The sequence below is a fragment of the Chironomus tepperi genome, unplaced genomic scaffold (assembly GCF_022539635.2).
Source record: "Chironomus tepperi strain 1889 unplaced genomic scaffold, CSIRO-AGI_Ctep_v1 contig_128, whole genome shotgun sequence".
NCBI lineage: Eukaryota > Metazoa > Arthropoda > Insecta > Diptera > Chironomidae > Chironomus > Chironomus tepperi.
In genome coordinates this window covers 65,652-92,572 of record NW_027226250.1, presented here as the reverse complement: position 1 = coordinate 92,572, position 26,921 = coordinate 65,652, and the positions used below count along the sequence as shown (strand labels likewise).

Genomic DNA, 26,921 nt, shown 5'->3' with positions numbered 1-26,921 from the left:
TATAAATTAAGGATTATACTTCATATTCCTCAAAAATTGACATTTCACATGCCATTATTCAATTATCCTCGCCTTATTCTTAGAATCACTAATTCGATTTAGTTTATGACCGACAATTCTAGAGAAAATGAACCTTAAAACCTCCTTTTTATTTTGACTAACAAAAACCCACAAAAAATGCATTTAAATCTCAATCGTTGTATACCCAAAAAAGAGAATCAATTTAAATTCAATACGTAAAATTTAAAAGAGTTGAGGAGATGAAAAAGACTTCATTAAACGAATGAAAGATTTCTAAATTGAAAGTGATTTCTAAGGAAATTCAAATAAAGTGCATTTTTGATAAATGACACAATGTTATTTAGAGAAAGAAAATCTGGATCTTTTCAAAGCATCAACAAAGGAATTGAGAAGATCAAAGAAGAAGTAAATGTTACAGACGTTATGCATTAGAAAGAAGGAAATGCTCCAAAAGACGCATCGCTCAGTCAATGGAGCAGCAGTGCATATACATATCATAATACAATGACATATTAAATCATATTTTTTATTTTTTTAATACCTTCCTTCGGACGCAGACTCAATTTATATTCATGAGCTCTTTCTTCATAAAACAAGCACACAAAATGTGAGCTGTTGTGCCGTGTGTTTGAGACAATTATGATGTTCATAAAAAGTAAAGAAAAGAAATTGGTAAGAAGTGAATGAATAAGAATTGAATATATGAGACACAACGGAATAAATTTTAAGCTTGACGCTGTGTCTTTATGTGTTGGCGTTTTAAATAAGCCGATAAAATGCGTTGACACGTGAAAATCGATTCAACTTTGCTCACAGAGCAGGAATTAGTGGTAATAATGTGGAATAGTTTGGGGTTTAAGGCGCATTTTGTGTCTGCATGTTGGTCATGAGCCATTAGTGATAGGAATGGCTAATCCCAAAATACGGCATCAGATCGACATGATGTGTCATGGTCCTTGATTTAAACCAAATCCGGCATCAAATCAGAGTCAAACCTTAGTCATTCTCGTCTGGTGCCGCATTTTGGTCAATATACCGACGTGTGCTCTTCAGGTTAGTAATTGCTTAGGTTGGTCACATTTTGGACTAGATTTCATAATCAGCTCCCAAAGTACAATCACCTAAAGTATTATTATGAAGGACATCGGTTCCAGATCACAGAATTTTAGCACTAAAACATTTCAAGCTTCAAAATCAACCAATACCTAACATGCATCAACTCATCTACCCAAACTGACTGCACTACATTTCAACGTCCCAAATCTCCACTAAAAAAAGAGTTAAATAAAATAAAATGTACTCAGCTCAACATGCTATAAATGACGACAACAAACAGAAGTCGATACATACATGACACGCTCATTGTTATTGCTGTTACTGCTGCTGTACCTTTTTTTACATTTTATAAATGTCGTATTGTTGCCTGTCTCGACGTTTCGTTGAAATGAAAATTTAAATAAGTAATGACATTTTGAGAATTGGAAGCTGAAAAAAAGGCATCAATCGTTGAATGATAATTAAAGTTATGTTTTACATGATTCACTTTTTTTGCGCTTTAACAATAATTCTTCATAACCACTGACACTCCTTTTCCGAAAAAAATACAATTCTCATTTTTTTATTGCCATCAGTCGTCATCGTCGTTGTCTTATGACGACGTTCCAATGCTTTTTCTCATGAAATGCTTCAATGAATTTTTGTAATAAAGAAATTATGAAAATGTATAACCTTTGATGTCATATGAATGAGTGCCTTTAATCATCAATACTTGTTTCCTCCACCTTTTGAGTATAGTAATACAAAATACAAATTACATTTCTATGGTTGAATGGATTTTTTCGCTACAAATTTCTTGACTCCTTAATTAGGTCATATCGAATAATAATAGCAACAGTAATAACTTTTTCTGCAAACAATAGCATTCATCCGTAATAAGTAAGGATGATTATGGGAGTGGGCGTTTCCAATGCGCATACTAAAGTAAATTATTTGCAATAAATTGTGATGATATGGAAGCGTATCTAATACGATGAAGCAGAAAATTAAGACAAGATGATTATTTACCTTATTGTTAATTTCTGATGATTATTATGTCGATGCCTGAGAATAATGGTGTGAGCATTATGCGATATATTTGGTAATAGTTACTTGCTTACATTAGTTGTGATCTAGGGCCTCCCGTAGATGACAGCTGAAGCTTGTTCTATCGCTTCCCAATTATCATTTACTTACTACAATGGTCGTACATATCAATTGTAATTCATGATCTCCTAAGATTGGTTGCCAATCATTATACAAAATGCATTGCTGTCTCTATCAACAGCTTATTTAATAATTAAGAGAAATTGAAGTTGTAGAGGAATTGAACTCATGTAAAATAGAAATTCTGATGCCTATACACTCCCGAGTGTACAATTTGACTTGAACGAATTGAATCAAGTTAATAACTAGATCTACGACGTATTGTATGGAAAGTTCCAAGGAAAATGTCATTAATCGACCGTAGATCTAGTTATTATCTAAAAACTATGTCAAATTGTCCACTAGGTACTCAATCACTGTGGATGCAATCTTAAAATGTAGAGACAAACATGCATACTTGATGCATACAGCTATAGAATCATCTATTCTACTACTGCAATCAATTTCACTTTCGAGACTATTACTAAGGCTTCTGCTGTAGAAGAGTCTTAATGTCTGCATTTGAATTAGAATCCAAATAACGTTTACCAAAGGTTTATCCCATCATTAATGCCCCATCAAAATATAAAACTTCTAAGATGTCCCTTCACATCTACCCATGTCATCCACATCCCAAAATGAATCCCCATAATCCAATCGAATCCTCAAAAAACTATGCTAAAAAGAGATCATTATTATTGCATCACTTGAAAGCAAATCTCTTTTCAGTTAGTTGCAAACGAATAATATTGTAATAATAAATGAATCATATTGTTATACATGCCACACAAAACGTAGTGAAACGAAAAAAAAAGAAAAGAAAAAGAACTGAAATTTATGAGAAATGGAAACATTAAAAATAAAATCTATTTATGTTGTACATCAAAAAAAGGCGATCACAAATAAATCTTTTGAACTGCTTACATTATACTTTGTAGTTTCATCAATGCAATGTTTATGCTTAAGCATGCTCTCACTGCTCTGTACTCCTCTCATCTTATTTTCTGTTTTCTTCATTCGGTACCCTATTGTTATGTATTGAATCTCCATTGATTTATTCAACAACAGTTTGCGGTTCACATTAAAGCACCATCATTACATTTCATTACAGCTCGCCTTGCTCTGCTCTTCTTTTACTTTATTTCTCATCACACACTATTTTTTACTCGGTGTTATGTTTTGTAGTTATCCGGTTGAGACCCGATAATCTTCCATTTTTACATCACGACATAAACGCGCGTTTTTTGGCCTTGCTACATTATTATCGTGTTGATGTCTAGTTTCAATAATGTGCTGGATGCTCTATAATATATAAGTTCATATAAGGAGAAAATATCGTGAAGATAATTATGACAATAGTCAATATGAATTAAGATATCAAATGTAATTTTGAAATTCCATGGGAATGAAATGTTGGGCTTAAAGCTTCATATTAGCACGTTTAAAATTCATATTTTTGTTATCTTATCTCGTGAATATTAATAATATTGGAATTTATTGATAATGATTTGTGAAAATTAGCAGAAAATTTGTTAAAAAAATATTTACAAAAATATTAAATTACAGATAAGTATGTTAATCTATCGTTTCACAGCTGGATGATACTCTGACAAAATCTAAATTGATTTGCTTAATTTTAGCCTTTAAAACGTCTTCTTGCCGTGTGTTGGATATAAGAAATCTCCGAATTGATAAGTTTTAATTTATTGGATTTTGTAAATTGTTTATGAAGAAATTCAATTTTAAATTCCATCTTCTGTAAGTAAATATTCCTCTGATGTGGATCATTGACCCATAAAAAGATTTAAGTAAGCAAACATGATGATGTAAATTACCAGTGATTTGACCGTTACTATTAATTTTTAAGCCATAATTCACGATCTTATTATAGATTTTTCTAAATTCTATTAAATCTTTGGTACATGATTCACAGTTCAAGACTGCCGGAGTACACAGACTTTTTTTGGAGAAATCTCCAGCAACAATGCTGTTATAGTCAAATTTCATATAGAAACGAGTCGACTTTTCCATACAAAATGCGAGCCAACTTCGAGCTGTAAATGAAACCAAAGCTTAAAGCCAATAATGATTTTCATTAGAAATCAAGTGATTAAAGTCGTCTGCAAGATATGAATTGAAATTCACTCGACATACCTACTAACTTACTTCGCTGACCGTGCAGATCAATTTCGATCCGTGACTTCCCGTAGATGTCGCCTGAAGCTGACTTAATCACTGACTTCCACTTGCTAATTCCCAATAATATCTTTATTGATATCCTCCTTCGATTAGCTTTTAATTCATCCACGTGCTCACCATAGATAGATTGAAAAAGTGTCTCCAGGCTGTCGTGACTCTGATTAGAAGTTGGAATAGATTAAAATCAATTTAAACGCAATTCTGGCGTTTCCTCTGGTTTTATAGATTCCGAATACAAGTCGGAGTAACGCTTGCCTAAGGAAAATATTCTGCACTTCCTGCATGATGTTTCATTTGGGTGAGGATGACTCGATCAACACAAATGAAGAATACCAAATACCTCAGCTTTGTGGCTTAAATTTGATGCTAATAGAAGAAGTTTAGTGGGTCGCTCGGCTGACAAAGTAGCACTTCAACAATTTAGCAGTTGTTGTCGATTGAGCTAACTTTATACAGAACAGTAATCATTCCATAAATGTTAAAACTACCTCTAAATAAATAAACAGTTCTAATTATAGTAAATTTTCCTAAATTCGTCCAGAATTAAATTTTTCAAAGAAAGCCGAAAAGATTTGACCACCATTGATCCACCTGTTCTTCAAACAAGCTTTAAAAAATTATTTTAAATCCAAAGCTAATTTTCAATCCAAATACGTATCGAATTTCTAGAAAATCTCATTAAATTAACGTATCCATAAATTCAACAGTTAAATTAGAAAATAATAACATAATTAAACTCACAATCTCATCATTTCTTTCCATATAAAGACTATTCAAGCAGTCATTGTCCGTATAACAAACAAATTCATAATGTCATGGATTTTCTGTATGGTCATTGCTACATAGTCGATGAACGTGACAAATTTTAAAATAAGTATAAGAAATGACAGTTGTGGATTTGATGGATATAGTTAATTATTCATCATACGTGGCTACTTTAGCACTTGACTTGTACGTTAAGTCCATGTTATAATTCTATAAAGAATAGTTTATGTGGAGGACAATGAGGTAGATGCACGAAATTACCTAGTTATCATCATTAGAATTAATATTTCGTCCAGTAATCATGACTGAATGTTAAGTTCTTTAGAGTGAGCCGAATGGGATCTGAAGTATCGAGTCATATGTAGGCAAATCAGCAGGTGTGAGTATAAGGCCTCTGTGACCGAGTGGCTAGGAAACAGACTGGATATCTGTATCCATAGAGTGTTGTCGATATGACAAGGATTTCAACAATATTCACGATATTATGAAGCCAAAAGCCTCAAAAACTATTAATACACAAATATTACTGTCTATAAGTAGCAACAGGATAATTTAAGCTTGCTTTGATCTCAGATTCGTGCTACTTTCAATAACAAATATCAAATCTAATTTGACAGATCAATCAAATAAACCAATCAAATTATGTCCATCAACCAAACCCGCTTATTTTTATTACAAATCAGCATTATTATTGCTCCAGCATATGCCACATAAAATAAATAAATAAATCCACAGTAATTATAAATTTATAATGCTCAAAAACTACGCCAATTTAGTCTTAATAAATCATCAATTTTCTACATTTTATTTTCAATTTTCTTCGTTTCGAATCTCAAAGTAATATTTTTTCCCAAGTCTTATTTCAACAAAAACCAAATCATCTAATGCCATTTAAGGCAATCTCTGGTGGTTTATAAAGAAATACGAAATGAAAAAATCTCATTACTTTCAATTGCTTTTATACAATCTTAATAATGATGTTTGCCAATCTGGACGATTTAAAAAAATTCTAGAAATAAAAAAAATTGTAAAAAGGAACGGTGATGGTAAACAAGCATACAGACATAGAAATGCAAACTCGTAAAATGAGGAAAAAAAATTTAAAGTATTAAAAGAAATAAAAAGAAAATCTTGAGAATTTTTAGTGCGAAATATTTTGTACTAATGAGTGAGGTTTGTAGTTGCTTTGTGTGACTGCCTGATTGTATAATGTTGTATTGGGCAGTGTTGTGTAGTCCGGGTTTGTCATTAGTTCCTGAAAAATGAATTAATGCGAAACCTTGGATATTTCACAGAGGGTTCTTGATACCGAGATCAAAACTTCCCGGTCTAGTTCTCAAGAATTGTCGACTTCAGAATATTCATTTATAGGCTCGATTCCGGTCATGTTCTGACTAGAGACGTATTTTCTAGGTGAGATTCTTCCTTAACTCTGTCTCAAATACCCAAAAATGTCATCAGAGCACCCCCACGTCTTTTTTAGGCATTGCCATCAACACAGCGACAGACTGTTGTGCCCTAGTGGCTATGTTGCGCCCTAGTGACTATTTTTTGCTACTCGGTACCTCCTTTGGAGCCTTTCAATAGAAGATTAAGTAACTAAACCCATAATTAGCTTTATTCCATTCCATCTCAACCAGAATAACTAATGACACCCACCAAAACATTATGCACCTTATCAACCCAACACCAGTGACAATTTCTTACTCAATTCTTCTCAATCCAGTTCAATTCAACTCGTAATCTTCAATAGTTATTAGATAAATGATGTTAGAAAACGAGAAGAAAAGGATATTGCATTTTATTCAGCATCTATGTCTGTATAAATTCACTTCAATTGTAAAGTGCTCTTCAAAGCAAAAAAAAAAAAATAAAAAGAAGAGTGAGAGAAGAGATTCTCGATTGGTAAATAGTAAATACACACAAAATGTACACATCACTATGATGATATTGAGATTACAAAAGGAATGATGAAGAAGAAGAGGAATTCACTTGCAATTGTTATATCAAAAAAGAGAACTACAAACACATATTTTATTTACTATTCTATGTATTATTCTATCCTTTTTCAGACTGAGCTATCACATAATCTTCAACAGTTATCAGAGAAAGCCCGATCAACTACGGAGTTTATTCATCGACTAAAAGGAATGAGCGACAAAGTGACGGTAAGTGCCTTTTGTACTTTTAAAATTGTTTGAAGCTTTATAGTTCTATTGTTAGACTGTTAAGCTATGCTTTTGAAAATGGAGATGCTTGATTTAATCAAAGGAATGAGTATTGATCCGCAATGAGTTTAGTTGCTTGAGATTCTGCTTTTTTGTAATTTTGTAAAGAGAGCAAATTAAAGAATTTTAGAAATCTTTGATGATTAAGAAGCTGGAGCTTCATTTAAAGGGTATGTTTAGGTGGGAAGAGTAGACTAAAGCTTCTCATTTCTCCTCTTTTTGGAAGGAATTCTTCAATCCTAAAATCCCTCCTAAATTCTATCTGGCTACGCTTTTCTTTATTCCCTTAGGAATCATTAGGGGTCCTTAGGGGAGAAAGGGAATGATTTGCAATTGAGGAGTACAAATATTGGTTCATGAATTTGCCACAAAGCATTGCGGTGTGGAGAAGCGGGTCTAAATATGCTATTTAAACGAAAGTTACTAAAATATTCCCCTAGCTAGCAGGCAAAGAGCGTGTTCTAAGAGCGTTACGTAACTTCCGAATGTTTCCGTACTCTAGCAGGCAAAGAGCGTGTTCTAAGAGCTGAATAAGCTGAGACCTTAATGATCTAGTATATTTAAGGTGTGCAAGCTCTCAAGAGCATAATCTCTGTCTGTTAGGATAAGCATCAAGCATTAAAATGCTCTCCTGACTTCTTGTGTAATTCAAGACCTCAACAGAATCTCTTCAAATAGAAAATTGATTAAATCAACATCATCATCATCATCATCATCGCTGATGATTGCACTTCTCACCCATACACTAAGTCATATTTCCGTAGTATTTATTCTGGCATAAAAAGGCTTTAACTAGAAATAAATGAATAAATAAAGTTTGTTCACAAACTATTGAGTAAGGGAAAACTTTTCATACTCTATGCCAGTCTATGTTAAGCCAATTTTCCCTCAAAAATTTTCCATCGACATAACAAGTTTGATTAATTTTTCTCTTTCCTCCATCTCCACACTTCACTTACTGCTTCCTTTTTACGAACAAAAGGCACAAAAAAAACTACACAGAAAAGTTAGTTTGCGAACATTCGACAAATGTTTTGAAAGTGAAGTGAATTGCAATTTAATAAGCATTTTCTTACATCCCATGCAGCAGCAGCAGAAGAAAGTCAAACTTTTATTCAACTTGTGCATAATAATTGGAAAATTTTTCATCCTGTTACTAATATAAAGCGCCAACAATTGAGTAATAACTGAAAAAAAAGTTTTTTTTTGCATATTTATTCGTTCTGCACAAATATGATGGCTGTTTTTGTTGTAATCATAAAAAGCAGGCTGCAAAGTTTGCCTTTCGTAATTCATTGAAGCATGACGCGCAAGGAGCATAAAGTGAAAATTAATTTTAATCAAGAAAATTTGTTTCTTTTCGTTGCAGGAGTCTTGCATAGAGTTTGAGCGACTTGTAAGTGCCCAATGTGAATCATTAATACAAATGATTCATGAGCGGAGGGAATTTCTATTAGACACAATACGAATTGATAAGGAAACAAAAATAAGGACGTTAAAGGTAAGAAGTAGCAGAACTTAATTTGAATTGGAAATTTGATTGACAAAAATTAGGGTTGAAAAAATTCTGAGTAATGCATATGAATGTTGAGATATATGTAGAACGACGTAGCATCAGTGTTATTTTAGGTTATGTCTAGACAAGATTATAATCATTTACACGAGAATTATGTCTAATTTTGGTAGAACTTTTGTACATGAGTGTGATTCATGGAGCCGATGGCTGATTTTTCAGCAGATTTTCAGGCAAAGGCTCAATCAAGTCATCTAGGCAATGTATCGCTTAGAAGTATGAATGAAATTGTGTCTTAAAAAATGCAATCAACAAGGAAACAACACTGTCAAAAATTTTAAATTAAATTACATCACCATGGAACTTTTGAAAGTAAAGTTCTAGAAAACTGAATGCATCTGAAACTCGTGTTCCTTCAACCCTGAAAAGTCAACAATTCCTAATTAATACAAATTGTTTTAAAAACTTTTCTTTCTCTCAATTTCTCTCAACCCACAGGAGCAGCAACTAAATTGTACAGGAAAACTTCAGCAAACAAACGGACTCATACAATTCTGTATTGAGGCACTAAAAGAGACAGATAGTGCGGCATTTCTTCAAGTAAGTTATAAATTTTAAAAAACAAAATTAGATATAAATTTAACAGGAAGAGCAATAAGCTTATGAGATCAGATACTAGCAAATATTGAAGAAATAAATTTTCATTTCCAGAAAATCTTGAGATTTTTTCTTTGCCTTTTTCCATAAATTTTCTCATCTTTTTTTCTTTAAATTTCCCAAAGGCAATTTTCAGCTTAAAAAAGGATAACTAAAAAAATTGCTTTTTACGATATTAGTTCCGATACATTCCACAGAAAAAGCAAAGAAATAAGGAGCAAAGAAACTTCATACATTAATTTATTTGGGTCGAGTCAGAAATGTCTCTCTAAAGCGCCATTGAGAGGATTACATTTTTACGATTGATTTACAAATTCTTTTTTTTTTTTTTTTGTTTCTTTTCCCCTTTTTATTTTATTTTCTTATCAAGCATATTACATCCATTAACAAAATTTGCTATTGATATTATTATGTCCCACAACTAAATACTCACTTTAAGCCGTAAAAATCCATTAAAATCCCATATATAAGCGACATGTTACAACATATTTTTCTTCTATTCTTTTTTTTTCGTTTCTTTTCATCCATTGCGATAATTTTTTTTTGCTACTGAGATATTGTGTGCTTTGGTTGGAATATGTCGCAAAATGTTGGGCTGGACATTTTAACGATAATTTTTTATTCGACAGGCTTATCTAGTAAACCGACATAAAAAGCACAATTTTGCTGATCTATCGAAAATCCGGCCACAGACTTCGCATGAATCGACTTGGTTCCGATCTATTTCGGTTTTAATCCGGATGCCAGAATCTATCCTGCCTAGTGTCGGATTTTGGATCGATTAATCAACTTGTGCTCCTGACTTGAGAGAATACTGATCAATGAGTTTCATAACTATACTGTGGCTTGGCTCAAAGCCATGATTTCATTTAACAACCATTTCTAAGCCAAAAGTAGTTTAAGGTTTATTTAGACTCCGTTTTAGACTCCTCATATGTATAGAACTTCCTTATTCTAACTTCTTTGTTTGTTCAGTCTTTTGTTAATATCAACTCAAGAATCTGCAATTGCTTATAGTAGAATTCAATCAATATTGGCATTGTCTTTTTATTGCTTATATCAAGCCTCAAGTCTTGAATAGTAGTAATCCTCAATCATTTTGCGATTTAATTTTCAGCTTGCTCAACATAGCAGTAATTATACATTAAATTACATACTCATAGCCAACGACCCTCTACAACCCAATTTAATTAAATTTCATTTAAAGTTCGTAAAAGTCATACCATTCAATGTTATACCTATTAAACTGATCGTATGTAAAAAATGTTCAAAGGTTATAAGTTCATCACATGTAATCTGAAAATGCGCCCAAAACGCTCCAAATTCACTGACATTTTCAATTATCGCCTGTATGTATTTTGTACCAAAATAAAAAAAAAAAAAGCAAAAGTAAAAACGAAACGAAAATGAGAAAGAATGAATTTGCTCGTTATCAAAGATCTCAGAATTATATGGCAAAAAAAAACAACCAGCCAGCAAGAAATGTATTAATGTCACGACACACATGGGCTTTTTACACAAATTTTTTTGCTGTGCGCTCGTGAATTCTTTCCTCTTTCCTCACATTTTTTTGTTGTTTTGTTTTCATTGCGGTCCCATAAGACGATTATACGAATGAATATTTTTATGTACAAGCATATAATAATATTTTTTCATTAACATAAATGTGTCTGTGCTCGAGTTTAACTCGTGGGCCTTTAAAAATGCTCTCTGTAACTAATTAATTCAACACAAATAATATTCTCGTTTTTTTTTCTTTTTTCTCTATGTGATTATGTTATCGCTGATTACAGGTAGGGTCAATGCTTATAAATCGTGTGGCCAACACGGACATGACGTGGCATCAAGAAGTAACGAATGCAGCACCAAGAGTGTCGCCCATTGTGGATTTAACGCTGGATGACTCTCATGTTATTCGGGCTATTGATAATCTCAACTTTATTCAAATGAAACGTAAGTTTTAGTCGCACGAATAGTCAATAGCTAGTCTCAAGGGAAGTGAGGAAATTTATATTATGGAAGTAATTTTTAAATAGATTTGAAACTTTACTGGATATTCTTAAAAATTTGTGAAAAATTAAAAATTTTTCAAAATTTTGAATTTTATGAATTTTTTGGAATATTTAGGAATTTTGAGGTTGGTTGCTTGGTATGACCTAGTGTAAAGCTAGTGGTCCAACTATGATACCTTAAATGGTCTTTAATGTGTATCCCAAGTGAACGTCCTGACGTAATTTCTAGTCAATAACCCGATCGGTACAAATTTTTCATGGCAACTAGATGACGACTGCTTAGCATCCAAGTGGCAAGTTTTGAGGCAGTTTATATGAATTTGCCTATTTGACAAATCCAATTGGATGTAATGAATAATATGTGTCGATCGGGTAACTAGACTTATTAGGTAGACTAATGAAATTTTACGGAATATTTCAGGAAATTGTCATTAGTCGACCGTAGGTCTAGTTAACAACTAGCTTTTGTAAGAACTCAAGTTGACTCAATTTTTGTAAGAAGTCAAGTTGTCTTCTATACAAATTCGTTAAACGAAATAGTCTCTTTCTTGTCTCCGTCATATACACATTTATCATTATCAGTTTGAGTCTATCTTGCCATGTGGAAGCCATATGGCTAACAAACCGAGATAAGCGCTGGTATTTGATAATAAATGCATTCATGACAGAACAGCAAAGAAGTCTTTTTAATTCACATCGCTTGGATAAGACATACCTAGTAACCAACCCTACAAATCTAATGAAAATTACTCCAAACAAAGTTTCCATCCCTTGGTACCTTCGAATTTGTGTGTTTTTTTTCTTCTTTCAAAGCCTTCCTTCTAGCTATTTCTAAGACAAGTTTTTGTTTTTCTATTTTTTTTTTTTCATTTTATTTTTATAGTTTCATTAAGTTTATTTTCGAATCGTTCTTTGAGTTATCTATTTCCATCAAAATTATGCGCATTTAATTAAAACCGATTAATAATTATTATGTTATAATTTACATATCATTGATGTTAATCTCCAAAAACAAAAATGTTTCATGATGATTTGACAATGTATTTATGCTCTATGTTTCATATTATTTTTTTGACCCTGAAATTCTTCATAATTTCCTCATTTAAAATTTTAATTTATGTTGCGAATCATAAATATATTTTATGTTTGTCACAATTTTTTTATGCTGTTTTTTTGCGATGATAAATTTTAAATATTTTCGACTGTAATAAAGTACACACAAAAAAAGTAAAGAAAATATTCCGTGTATTTCATGCAGCTGCTAAAGAAGGCGAGGAAAGAATACCACAAGGTGAGCAATTGAATCATACATAACAACCCGAATATCATAATTCATAGAAACATGTCAAAGAAAAATAAATATTTGAAAAAAATAGAGAGAAATTAAGTGATTCAAAATCAATATTTCAACATTGATTTGTTATTATTCATTGTACAGTAATGCACATATAGATGCGTATGTACATGGATCAATAGATATAAACATAAACCGAAATTTATTTACCATTTATTTATTTATTTGCGTTCAAAGTTATTTTCAATATAAACGTCAATTTGAAAATGAAAGGAAAAAAATTGTTTTATTCGTTAAACATCAAAAAAAAAGAAATGTTAATGTCAAAAGAAGGGTTGAATAAACCATTAATGAAAATTTATAGAAGCGCATTTCTCCAATAAATCATGATGTTAATAACTCAAATATTGATTCTTTTGAAATCGATATAGTAATTTTAAAATATATTTATGTATATCCCAAGTATATCCATACTTCCCAGGGTTGTTGACAAATGATATTCACAACTGAGAGATATCCCTAACAGACACTAACCTAAATTAGCGTACAGATTAGTAAACTCAATCAATATATTAGAACATGCTCAATTTTGTGAGCATACTCATGAATATCTTCCCTGTTAGCTTAGGATACTCTATGATGGTTTTGATAATGACCTTAAAAATCAAACAGTTAAACACATAATAGTCTGTTAACAAATTCACTTTATTTTGACATGTCATCCTAATAGTTATAGTCAAAATATGTAATCTCGGGATTCAATCTTGGAAAAGGCATTAACACTATTACCTTTGAATAAGCAGTGCCTTTGCTTAGTTATTGTCATTGGCTAGTCAAGCCAGAAGGCAAATTTGTTTGCTTTTCAATAGGTAATGTCTATGATAGATTTTTGCCTTTGATAGCAAATCTATATGTTGCAACTCTGATGTCCAGTTAGTACAGAAAACCTTGAGAAAACCTTAAAATTCCATAATTTCATTGAATGTCGTTTGTGAACGAACCCCAGTACCTTGTATTATTTTTAATAATATATCTAAAGATTATTGGTATTATTCAAAAATGATGCCCATCAAAAATACCTGAGTCAACAATCAGCTGATTTGTCTAGTCAATGTCCAACTATAGAGACTGCTAATTGCATCCGGATGGCATTAGTCGTCCTCATAACTGGACATTCATTATACAAATAAGCTAACAGAGTTTTATTCATCTAGACACCAATCCTTATTAAAAATCTTGGACATCATAAATAAACACCCCTAAATATTTTAAAATTTATTTATCTGTAAACTCCAAAAATCAATATTGTTAATGTATCCGGACATGTTGATACTTTCCCTATATTTTATTTCCTTATTTAATCTATTCTGCTTTTACCTAACTATCATATTATATGTAAAACTGATGAATGAAGTCTCCACACCAGCACCACGCAGTAAATAATTTTTAATTCCTTTCCACTCAGTCCATTCAGTCAGCCATAAGAAAATCTTTAAGCGCATTACATCCATTAAAAAATATTTTTTAATTCCAATCCATTTTCCTGTGCATTAACATTAAATTTAATAGCATAAACACATATAAATGAATGGAAAAAAAAATCCCAAATATGGCTATTTAAAAATCAAATAAAACACATAAAATCTGCTGTTGCGGTAAAAGCGATTTAATTCAATTTTTGAGTTAGTTTGAAAATTCTTTTTTTTTACGGCAGTTTTCATGGAAACAACAAATACAGAACTAGGGAACGAAAAATTATGTTTATTTGAATGATTTTTATCTTTCTCCGCATTTTCATTTTCATTTAATGTCTTTTCTTTTATTTTCTTTTCTTTTTTCATCTTATGAATAGTTCCATTGGCACCACAAATAATTCCGGAAGATTGTTCAGCTGAGAATAATTCGGTGACCGTTGCATGGCTACAACCTAATCACTCTTTTATACAAGGCTATGTACTCGAGCTGGATGACGGAAGTGGGGGTGAATTTAGGGTAAGCATCGCCTTTTTTATTATGCATTGAATGATTTATGAGAACGGCTTTCTCTCTCTCCAGTCGTCGTACACTTTTTTTGTGTGCTGTGTGTTTATTTGTATATATATTATTTTATCATTCTATTCTGAATAAAGAAAGCAGGAAGAAGATGAAGAAAAAAAACTTTAATTCTTCTTTTTTGCTGTTCAACATGAAAAGCAGATGATGATGAAGATGATTAAATGTATGTGAAATAAGGATAAAGAAGAATTGGTGACTAGTGGGGAGGTCAACCGAAATTTTACGACATCAGGAGTGGTTCTGTGAATGAATGGAAATTTTAAGCTTGTTAAGTTTTTTACTGTTTTTGTTGTCGGCTTTTGGGATGGAAGTGGTCAAGATTTTTGATGATGTGGCACATTTAAGTTCTTAAAATCAACACTATATGCAAAAATCTTCATAAAAAAAGGTTTTTTGCTGGTTTCTGTAATTTAACAGCATTAAACCACATCATCGGTCACCTAACATATCAGTGTCATAATTCTGTATTCTAGGACAGGTTTTTGGGAGATGTCCCGCTACAGGGATGTAACCATAATAATTTGAAATGGACAATAAGGAGGTTTGGAGTTTTTTGTACAGAACAGAAGAATTTAGGGAGGGTTTGTGGACTTTCGTCTCGAAAAACTAAGGTTTGATAATCAACTGCATTTCTTGCATTATAAATGCGCATGCTTGCAGTTTTGAGCTGTAATTTATAGTTCATCTAAGGCCCCGGCCTGCGTTTTTTGTCTAAAGGCCTGCAATTTTACACAAAAAACCTTAGACAATTGAAAAATTTTTGTTTCAAAAATGAGGTTCATGAGCCTCAACATTTTCCATCCTTGACAGAACTCGAAATCTTTTCAAATTTTGTATAAAGTCGAGTCGACTCGAGTCAACTTTTCCATACAAAAATCAGAATGGGCTTCGAGCTCTGAAAATGTTCCTGCCTTGATATATTCTCAAGCATATTAAACGTTGGAAATTATCCCAGAGCTACTACACATGTCCATCAATCATTTCATATCATAAAAAAACCTCTTTAATATTTTTCAAAAATGTTAATAACTTCCACATCTCAATAAAATTCCCAAAAAACCAATCCCTTCCAAAAAAATAAACGAGTTCACCAAAGAACATGAAAGACATTTAAAGAACATAAAAAGCATTGTTAATTCACATAATTTATTTTCGAATCACGTGTGGGCGCTTATAACATTATGAAAAAAAGGAGAGCGAGTTCATTTACAGCAGGAAAGGACATTAATACGTTTATTAATAGACGTATTAGGGACAAAAAAAAAGTATTATTCTATTCAGGAATTTTATTGATTTTTTACTTTACTAGAATATCCACTTATACATTCGTATTGAGTAAATTTTAATTTAATATTCAGCATCATATTTATTATGAAGTTCATGTTGTGAATACAGTGGAGTCTGCATGACTTTAATTCTGTGATATTTACACGTTTATTGCATTTTCATTGTGCTGAATGTTAAATAATAGCAAGTGCATTCGATTTATTGACATAGTTATTTATGGAAATTTTTCTGTGATTGACTTAAAGGTATTTTTCAGGCTGTGCTGAATAATTTTGGAATTTATATTTAATTGAATTTGAAATCGAAATTTTTTTTTGTGTTTGTCGACTTCAAAGCGCTTGTTGTTCAATTAATTCCTCGAAATTGCACAAAACTCGCTGAAAAATATACATGCAGCTAAAGCAGTATCATAATCGAATTTCTCACACGTTAGTGAACCTTTTCTTTGACAATATCGTATCATGAATATATCAATATACCGCACATTCACATATGGTTGTCAAACATATCGTTTCATAAAGGTTCCACTGTGAAATTTTAGCATCAAATAAAATACTCAACAAAACCTCTTCCGTTCCTTCAGTATGAAGCATATGAATTTAAAATGATTTGATGTAATATCCGTAAATATTCATTAATTTTTCATTAAAGTTTAATGAAATATATATTACCACATTAATGCTCAAACGAATTATATTTTCGTCATTTCATCCCCCTCGTCATGCTTTTGAGTATGAATGAAAATCTCTTTTAGCAAGAAAAAAAAATTCAATTTTTCCTATACTTTTCCTATATTATTGGTGCTTCACTTTATCGTCTACTAATTTTTCCCATAATCATTTTTGATTTTCATCTCTACCTCTCATGTATGCCTGTATGATTTGCTTTTGTCAATTACCGATAACATTTCCACTCGATAATGCAATGATGAAAAAAAATAAAAATAAAAATTCTCTCTTTTCTGTATGGTATAAGTACGTCTGTATCATAGGAAACATTTTGAGCCTATAAATAGGAATTTCGCACACAGAAAATGTATATTATTTGGAAATTAAATGGTAAGGACTTGATTTGAAGCGCATTTTTAACTGTTAGGGAAAATTTGATTCAAGGATGAAACTTGTCATTAGACGTCTGGAATGTCGAAGCAGGGAGGAATCTAGGGTAGCAATCCTTATATGTGAAGACAACTTTACCAGAGTGAGAGCAGGATCTCTGTGGTTCAGTGTCCCAGAATCAAACTGTTTGCAATCCCGGATGCAGTAGAATTTGTACTGCTGGATCTATTGTTTCTCCTGGATCCGGAATTCCAGTAAAATTTGTATTATTTGATATACTGATTCTACTGATCTGGGATAGCAAACAATTGCATCACGGGATTTAAACCCTTAGTTGTTGATATGACAAGAATTTGTGGAATGATCCCGGATTGTCATAAAATTACAACGTCTCTAGTGCCGCAACTAAGAAAAAGCAACAATGTGGACTTATGAGTATAGTATTGAAGTCCATATTGATGATACTGAGTCTATTTTGGTATTATGTTCATATTTAAAGAAACAAACACCACTTAAATGGTCGCTACGTACTCCATACAGGACTATGGAGGACTATATACTCAAAATTTGGCACTAAACGTTTAAAGAGCTTGTCTATAACACTTAAAAATTCTCTCAGCTTTTTATCGCACAAATCGTACTTCAAAAATTATAATTCAATCATAAAAAATCAAAAGCACCAGCAGCATAAACAACTGTCCATAATGGACAAACAGTAAAAAAATGTCATAAAAAACCAGCCATCAAATTCCATAAAAAGCGCGCTTTTAAACAGTACAAAAATTTTCCCAATGAATATATTTTGCATGATTATGTATTGGAATGAGTGGATGGAGGCAAGCAAGCAAGCAGTAATAATGAACGGAACATATTAAATTGTGTATCATTAAAGGACCCCATGGCCAAAATAATTATATATAAATAACCTCGAGGAGAAAATTTTCATCGTCATCTCATTGCATCCATTAAAGTATTTTCTATAAAAATATTTCCAACCCTCCACTGCCTCTATTAGCATCGAACAATCGTCTGTATATGTTGTATGTTTCAGGCGATGGTTAAAGCGCTTTGACCGAAAGTAAAACATCAAAAACATGTTCAAATCTGTAAAGAGAGAGAATAAAATTCCAGGCTTTAAGCTAAATGAAATAAGAATGTACAGAACACAAAAAAGGGGGAATGAATGAATGAATGAATGAATGGATGAATGGATTGAGGGACACAAAGGGGAGAGAAAAAGAGGAAAAAATAAAAATCGTAAACACGTGAAAATACAAATATTATGAAAGCACATTGACTTCAAACGGAAAAACAGTAAGGACGACGAGTGAGAGAACCGCATCACGTACAATTTTTATATATAAAAAAAATTCACATTAAATTTATTTTGATAGTCGTCATACAAGTGACTGTATGGATGATAAAGAAGAAAAATAAATTTTGACACACCCAAAGCAGCGAGCCTTAATGGAATTTATCATTTAATTAACAAACTTTCTCTCTTTTACAGGAAGTTTATTGTGGCAAAGAGACGATCTGTACAGTTGATGGGTTGCATTTCAATTCAATGTATAATGCACGTGTAAAGGCATTCAATACGAGCGGAGAGGGTGAATATTCTGATATAATTGGATTACAAACAGCCGAAGGTAAGTAAAAATAAATTTTTTTTTGTCTAATTAAATTCTTAAAGTTTATGAACTTCTGCTGTATATGTGTTGCTCATGGGACGAGACACAAAACGGATAAGGATGAGAGAGACAGGAAAATGTAAAAATTTTCCTTCCTCTTGTTGATAAACTCGAAAATTGAAAATAAATTTTAATGATCTTGGAAATGATATGATTGCAAACAACGCATTTGCTTCTTTTGAAATTTAAATACATACCTTGAAGGAGTTTTTGTGAGTTTGAAGTCGGAATGAATAAACAGCATGTAGAATTTTGTATGACATTTAATGTTGTATGAACTAATTGAGTAATGGTAGAGAATTAGAAGGTTGCCGTAATGGTTTCGTATACCTAACAGAAAGGGCATGCTTTCATGGTACAGTACTACCACTATGGTACCAAAATGCGGACTCTTTACCTGTTAGAGCATTTTGGTCTTTAAACACTGCGCTGCTAGATTGGAGACTTGACAGGAAAATGTTAATTATTGCACTTTTTTGTTTCCCAATCAGCACATATTAAATTGTTGTAACCAAAAGGATGAGTATGCTTAGAATCAAACTTAGACTTAACAAATTTGATTAATTTCTCCAAGTGTCGGCCACTTTGTTCTAAGTATAATATCGCTCCTTAGCTATGGTATCATCAGTTCAATATATGTTAAAGTTTAGTAGGTTTTGTAACCTGGGATCCCTCATCGTGGATCATTTTTCGATCCCATAAACCCGGAATTGAGATTTAGTCCTAGATTTAAGTCGGAATAAAAGCATTGAATTTGGTCCTTGATGAGTCTATGTAGAATCTGGTTCCGGAATTAAAAGCATTAAGCTTCAGGAACTAGAAAATTCAAAATATTGTTTTGAGCTAGCTTATGACATGTTGAACTAAGTTTTTGTTGCTATGGGAGCTTAAAACAGCCATAGAATGCATACATACTAATTTCAAGGTTTGAATAACCAAAGTTCATAAAGTGTAAGTCTTGAACAACCCCTTAAATTGTATGAAAACTACACCCATGACACCTAAAGTCTCCTAATCTATCAAACAGCAGTCTGACAATCTTAATGCATATCACACCATTTTCCATAAAGTAACAAATAACTTCTGTATGACTAAAAAAAAAATATGCAGGATGATGAGTATGTATATTTCATATGCACATCCATTACTTTGAGGGTAAATTTGATGACGATAACAACGTCGGTGAAAAAAAAATTCTTGTACTTACAATTTTTTTTCCTTCACTGTGATTTCATTATACTTAGTTACTCATGAAATGTAATGCTCTGTGAAAATGTAAGCTAAATTTGATTTGTGAAGAACTCAACAAAAAAAGAACTTTTTTCTATTCACATCAAAAAATCGACATCGCATGTAAATACCTCGAGCGAATTTCATAGGAATCATGGTGTGGGGATTTAAATGCAAGAAGGAATAAAAATCTGTAGGAAGTAAGCAGGAATAAGGGAGCGAAAAAAAACGAGAGATTTTTATAACAACATTTTTAATATCAATAAAAAATGCTTTCATTTTTTTTAAATACATTCAAGGAATGGAGACTCAGTTGATTGGAATGAAAATGTAGACGAAGGGAGATGAAAGATTTTTTCTGTGGGATTAAATAAGAAAGTTATTTTTATTTTTTACAAGAATTTTGATTGAATTAAATCAATTTTTGGAGGAATTTTGTACAAATCTGTTAGGAATAGAATTGAGTTTATCGCAGATTTTGGTGATATTAAATTTAATGGAATTGCCAATATTGGAATCAAAGGCAAATATTTGGAGATTTTGGATATGATTCTTATTTCAATGATTAAATGAAATTTTCAATTAAAGATTTTACATTCCTTGAATTATTTGGAAATTCTTACAGAACAGCAAGGTTGGGCTTATCAACTTTTGAAGGTTTTTAGCAAGTTTTTAAGAAAAATTCAAAAAATCTTTCATTTTTGGCTGTTCTGTTCTTATCATAGAGTCAGAAGGTATTCAGAGAGAGGTATTTTGGCAGCTGACCACTCCCTCCCCTTTTGCAAATAACTCTTTATATTGCTAAAGTTTTCTAATCAATAATCACAAACCCCCTGAATTTTTGTGTTTCATACCCCTTGACCGTAATTGGGCATTATCTTTGTTACCTGTTCAGCATTTTAGCTAATTTGAATTTAGTGATCAAAATTTTATGTTGATGATATTAAGGAGGCAAACCGTTCATCAGTGTTGTCTTAACATTTTTGTTTCCCTACACACTTTGGCGGCAAACCAAGAACACGGTATACAGTTCAAGGCATTTCCAAAATAATTTGATGGCACACAGTTTGGACAGCACTTTGATATACTCTGAAAGAACTTATCTAAGCGAGGTTTTTGGCCATTACCAATACCTATTTGGACAACATTCTTCTATTTCTTATGCAAAATTTCACAAAATTCCCACAATCATCAAAATTTTTACATTTAAAACAGCCCTCATCATGCCCAATTTAAAGGAGAAGTCCAAAAATACATCGAGAGACACTTAACATGCAAATAAAGGCATACATATGAGACCTTCTCGACTGATAACAACCTATAACAACAGAATGCTAAGCAAGTTCAAAAGCCTCAGTTCTCATATCCTCTAATACATAATATGCAAGTTTATCCAAATATAAAATTCATTTTAGATTGAATTTGAATTTAAATTATACACAAAAACTCATCGCATCAAGCATAAATGCAGAAATACAAAAATAGTATCAAGCATCAAAAAAATAAAATTTCATCGCACAATTTTTATGGCTCACAACAATGAAATCAGAATATTTTTAATATTTATCCTTTCATTTGCATAGCAATAAAGCAGCTTCATCTCTTTATCGCATCCAATTAAGTTATGATCCCTTGCCATATATGAGAAAAAAGCCTTCCATTCGTTTGTCATAAAAGAAAAATTTTTTAACGATACTTTTTTATTCACTTTCATTCCTCTTTCAATTTTCTTGCTGTATATTTAATATCAAAGCATTCCGCATATTCATAAAATTGTGAAAGAAATAAAAAAAATTGAGAATCTTGCTCCCATTTCCTTTCTTTGTCGAACATGAAGTGGTGCTGAACGAAAAACAAAAAATTGAAGGAGTGTGCTAAATATGTATATGAACAAATGATGTACATGAGGAATCATAAAAAAAATACTTATTTTTTTTGCTTGTGCTTCTTAATGTCTTTAAATTTTTCATATTTTTCCATATTCGATGTTTTTCTCTTTCATAACCGCTCATTATGTGTTAGTTGTGTATGCTTATATGATGTTTTTAAATCATCAAAAGCAAGCTTTCACTGGAATATTTGATTAACTTTTCTAGCAGAATGAGATTTTGTCCTTATTTTGTCTGTAGACTGGAGATTCATCAGACCAGCTTTTACAACAGATCAGTTGCATTTTAAATTCAAACGTTTTCTTTTCTGGAAATAAATCACATCTCAGGTTCAGAAATTATGTCAAATGCTAAAAATATGTACCAATCATCAAGAAATCAGTAAAAAATCCAGATAAAATACATGCTCTCAAGAGTAGAGCAAGCGGAGACGAACGCTCATGAGCATACTCATCTTGTATACTACTCCAACAGCAAAGTGACCGAAGTGGTCTTTTAGGTATTGAAGTGATATTTTTGGACCATGAAAGCATGTTCTTTTCTTGTTGAGGCTTAAGATAAATAAGCTCTCGACAGCATGGTTAGAGACAGCACTTAACAGACACGTTCGGTGGCGCTTGGATAAGCAATCTTTGCTACTTCCCGGAAGGCTAAAATTAGGGAAAATCCAGGCTTAGACTAGCGAGACTTTGATCACAGTCTGGTCGTCAGGAGACCACAATTTTGGCCAGTTCTTCAGCTCGTACTTTCATGACGTAAATGCTGTGAATTTGTCTAGCCTTAAAAGCATTAATATTAACAGTGGAAGTAGTGAAAATTCAATAAATTCAATTTTAATTGACATAATCCAGTACCGACCCCAGTATCACCATAATCCAGTATCACAAGACAATCCTTAAAAATGCGCTGTTCCGCTAGCTTTAATAAAACATCACATATCATTTTTTATATTTCATTCATCGACGAACATCCTATACAATTTATAAGTACATACAAACTCGATGATGTTGATGGTTTTTCGCTAGAAAAATTTGTTTTTCTTTGCAAAGTGCTCGAACAGACATTAAGCATTTATCATGGCAATTTTCCTTTCCACACATATTCATTCGACACTCCTTCCTATCAAACTCATCTTTCATGCTTTTCTTGCATCGACAGAGAAAATTGCTTTAACGTAGCTTTTTTTCTCCGATCCTCATTCTCGGTGCACCACTTTTCATAATTTTTTTCTTCTCCAATCTTTTCCACTCTGCTTTATTTCTATTTTTTTTAGCTTTGTTTGCTCTCTCGAGTGTGATATTAAAATGATGATGATGAGTTTTATTCCGAACACTTTTTTTGCTTCCTTTATTGATAAAATCAATCAGAAGAATTGCATGAATGAATTTTTGATGATGTTTCACGTTGAAAAAATAGAAGAAGAAAAAATATTCTCTGTTGCTCGATAGAAGAACAATAAAGCAAAAAAATTAAATTTGCTTCAATTTCCATCAATCCACCTCATTTTTAATGCAATTTCTATTATGTTATGCATGCTCTTGTGCATAAATTTTCGCTGTACTGAAGGTTGTCAAAATGTTGTTGAATTTTATGAAATGATTCGATTTGTAATGGCTGTTGATGGCAGCCAGTGATAGAGTCAGCTTCAGATGTCAACTAAGTGAGACTATGAATTACAGTTGATCTATATGGCTATTGAAGTTGGTTAGTAAATACTGACTGTGGCTAGGATTTGGTTATTGCTGTCGACAACATTCTATGAATACGTTGACAATATAAGAACGGGTTTAGCTGCTTCATATGTATGCTTAATTAGTCTGCTTTCGATATTCATACAAAAAATCTTGAATAACATAAGTTAAATAAGTCAAATAGCCCCAGACCAGCGTGATTCTGTCATGGTTTCAGATTTAAACCGAATTCGGCGTCAAGTCATAGTCATACCAGCCTTCACTGTAGTAAAATTGTTGATTTTGGCTCTGATCATCATGTCATTTAATATGAAAGATTCCATACTGATTTAACATTAAGCAGCATGGGCTGAAAATTTGGTGACTCCGACTTCAGGACAGATTTGATGAAATCCGACCACAGATCAATGTCAAATCGGTCTAAAACTGGATTTTCGGCCATTTCACTGTCGAGTACTTTCTGAGAATATTAACTAATTCCAGTTTAATTAGTATCCCAATCCTCAGTCCCAAAGCTGTAAAAATTCGTTGCATAATTTTCCTCAATTTTCATCCTTCATTCATTCTAGGTTAAAAAGAAAGCAATGAGCTTAAAACCAACAAAGAATCTCAATTCCTATATTTTTTCATCTTTATTCCTCTCTGAAGAATGAAAAAAAAAAAGAATATTTCTCCATCATCAGAGTCTATGTTTATACTTTCCCTCAAAGCACCATCCATGAAAGCAGATTTTTCAATTAAAATTAAATTAAAATAGCACACAAAAAAGTACCTAGATAAAATAAGAAAATGAGTGGAAAAAAAAGAGTCGAAAGATGAGAAAAAAAATTGCATTTCATCATCGTCCATTCGAATCATTTTTAACACTTAATTCCATCTCTTTTCCTCGTTTTGTCTCAGTCTCTGTCGTGATAATTAAAATTGAACAAGTTGTGGTAATTGGATAATTGAAAAGAGGTTTTATGATTTTTTGAGGGTCGTTCACTTATTACATAAAGATTTAGTAAGGAGCACTAGATGCTCAAGAATCGCTCTTTAGCGTTGGGAGGGGGTCACGTTACGTAACAAGTGAACAGACCCCCTGATGAGAAATAAAAACATTTTATCATGTCATATTATTTCAACATTTCCGATACTTGACGAACAAAACAGCAACGACAGCAACAAGATTGTTGCATAAATCCGTAACACAATACAGCAGTAGAGGACATACTATCCACATATTCACATTCAATTCAAGATTAAAATTTTAAATGAATCATTTTTCGTTCACAGTTGCATGGTTCACATTTGATAAACAGTTGAGTGGTTCATGTTCAGGCTTAAATTTCATGAATGACAATAGAACAGTATCAGCAGATGGATGGGAACATTGTGTGGCCCTCGGCACTGTTGGATTCTCACGAGGTGTACATTATTGGGAGTTTACAATTGATCGATACACGGCTGATACAGATCCAGCCTTTGGCGTAGCGCGCATTGATGTTGCAAGAGATAAAATGCTTGGTAAGTAGAAAGCCTTTTCCTGTATTATTTGCTTGTTGTCCAATTCATCCTATTGAGATTTGTAGCAGCAACAACAGCAAAAAAAAAAGTGGGATGGAATGAGATGTGAAATGATATTATTTGAATCATAAATCACAACATTTCGTGACTATACATACTGATACAAATTTTCCGCATCCATTTATTCATGGTATTTTGATTCAATTTCATTTGCTTTATCTCCGTGAAGGAAAAAAAACATTATTTTTGTGGTTGAAAATTGGCTAAATTAATTGATTTATCTCAGATTTTTTTTGGCACAGTTTAGAGCATAAATAACCTAAAAAGCATGTAGACAAGCTTAATGATAATTTCGTGATATTTTTTTATATCAAAAATTTAGAATCAAATCCCTGAAGCAAACCACTTTGTTGCGAAAACTTCCATCCATTGTAGAGATTAATTTTTCATTTTCACATCCATTCCATACTTTGGATTAATAATAACTAATATTTTCACACATTTTGTGTCTATACAGGTAAAGATGATAAAGGTTTCGCAATGTATATTGATAGACAGCGATCATGGTTTCAGCACAATTCAATTCACGAGCGTCGTGTTGAAGGTGGCATATCAACTGGCAGCACAGTAGGTGTTTTATTAGACCTGGAGCGTCACACACTGCATTTTATAGTTAATGAAATGCCACAAGGCTCGGTTGCATTTAGAGATTTATATGGCGTCTTTTATCCAGCTGTTAGTGTGAATCGAGGCGTTACATTGACTCTACATACGGGTCTTTATGCGCCACACATGGATTATCATTAAGATATACTCGAGGAATAAGAATGAGCAAGCAGCAACAATGATGATGCTCTCTTTTCAAGACACACAGAGTTTCTTCCTTATTATTATTAGTAATATTATTATTATTATAAATGTATAATAGAAGTACTTCCTGATTAAAACTACACTTGCAAGAATGCCTGTTGACTCTCGACTCTCAATTGCCACACTCATGAGTCACACTATTTATATTCATTCACATGTCTCTCTTTTAAATCCACTAAAATTCTACATTTTCATCGTTGAATAACTAAACAATATTTTCTATGAAGTACACACATAGCATTCAGCATGAAAACCACACGTTGAGGTGATTTTGCAATTTTCACTTATTGCAAATCTTATGAAACGAGACAGACGATGAGTGGTGTCATGAATGAATATAATAGAATGTCAAATATGGAGAAATGATGATGATAAGTCGATTGCTCATTTTTATAACTAGATGAAATAAACTGAAGACTTTGAAGCGACGGAGTAATGAAAGGTTTGAATGGCATTTGTTTTGATTTTCTCATTAAGTAGTTAACTACAGGAAAAGTCAGTCAACTGGATAAAGGAATTAGGTTGAATGATCTCTGCTTGTCGGGAAAAATTGCATTTATTGGCATCTTTTTGTAGTTTTGCAATGAGATTTTATAGAGAAATTTCATGACTAGCAACAGACAATGAGCATACTCACAAAGATGAGCTTGTTCATGAGTATGCCCTCAATTTAATTGAGCATATTCGTGAGCTATGAAGAGCTTGCTCATGAGCTTACTCTTTGTCTGCTCGACTAGTTGAATACAATAAGGTATAAAGACGACTAGAGTAGCC

General features: G+C 32.3%; 1 protein-coding gene across 2 annotated transcripts in view; it reads left to right on the top strand.

Annotated features, from left to right (window-relative positions):
• LOC139087620 (E3 ubiquitin-protein ligase TRIM9-like) overlaps nt 1–26,711 on the top strand; it is an 82,735-nt gene extending 56,024 nt beyond the window's left edge. The window contains exons 2-10 of one of the 2 annotated variants that reach the window (XM_070636480.1): nt 7,239–7,334; nt 8,764–8,895; nt 9,406–9,507; nt 11,358–11,517; nt 12,835–12,867; nt 14,723–14,862; nt 18,781–18,919; nt 25,047–25,277; nt 25,795–26,711. In XM_070636480.1, the coding sequence (XP_070492581.1) occupies nt 7,239–7,334; nt 8,764–8,895; nt 9,406–9,507; nt 11,358–11,517; nt 12,835–12,867; nt 14,723–14,862; nt 18,781–18,919; nt 25,047–25,277; nt 25,795–26,084 (1,323 nt within the window). In that variant the 3' untranslated portion in view covers nt 26,085–26,711. The remainder of the gene's footprint in view (nt 1–7,238; nt 7,335–8,763; nt 8,896–9,405; nt 9,508–11,357; nt 11,518–12,834; nt 12,868–14,722; nt 14,863–18,780; nt 18,920–25,046; nt 25,278–25,794) is intronic. The other variant, XM_070636481.1, reaches the window with a different exon arrangement.
• The last annotated feature ends 210 nt before the right edge of the window (nt 26,712–26,921 follow it).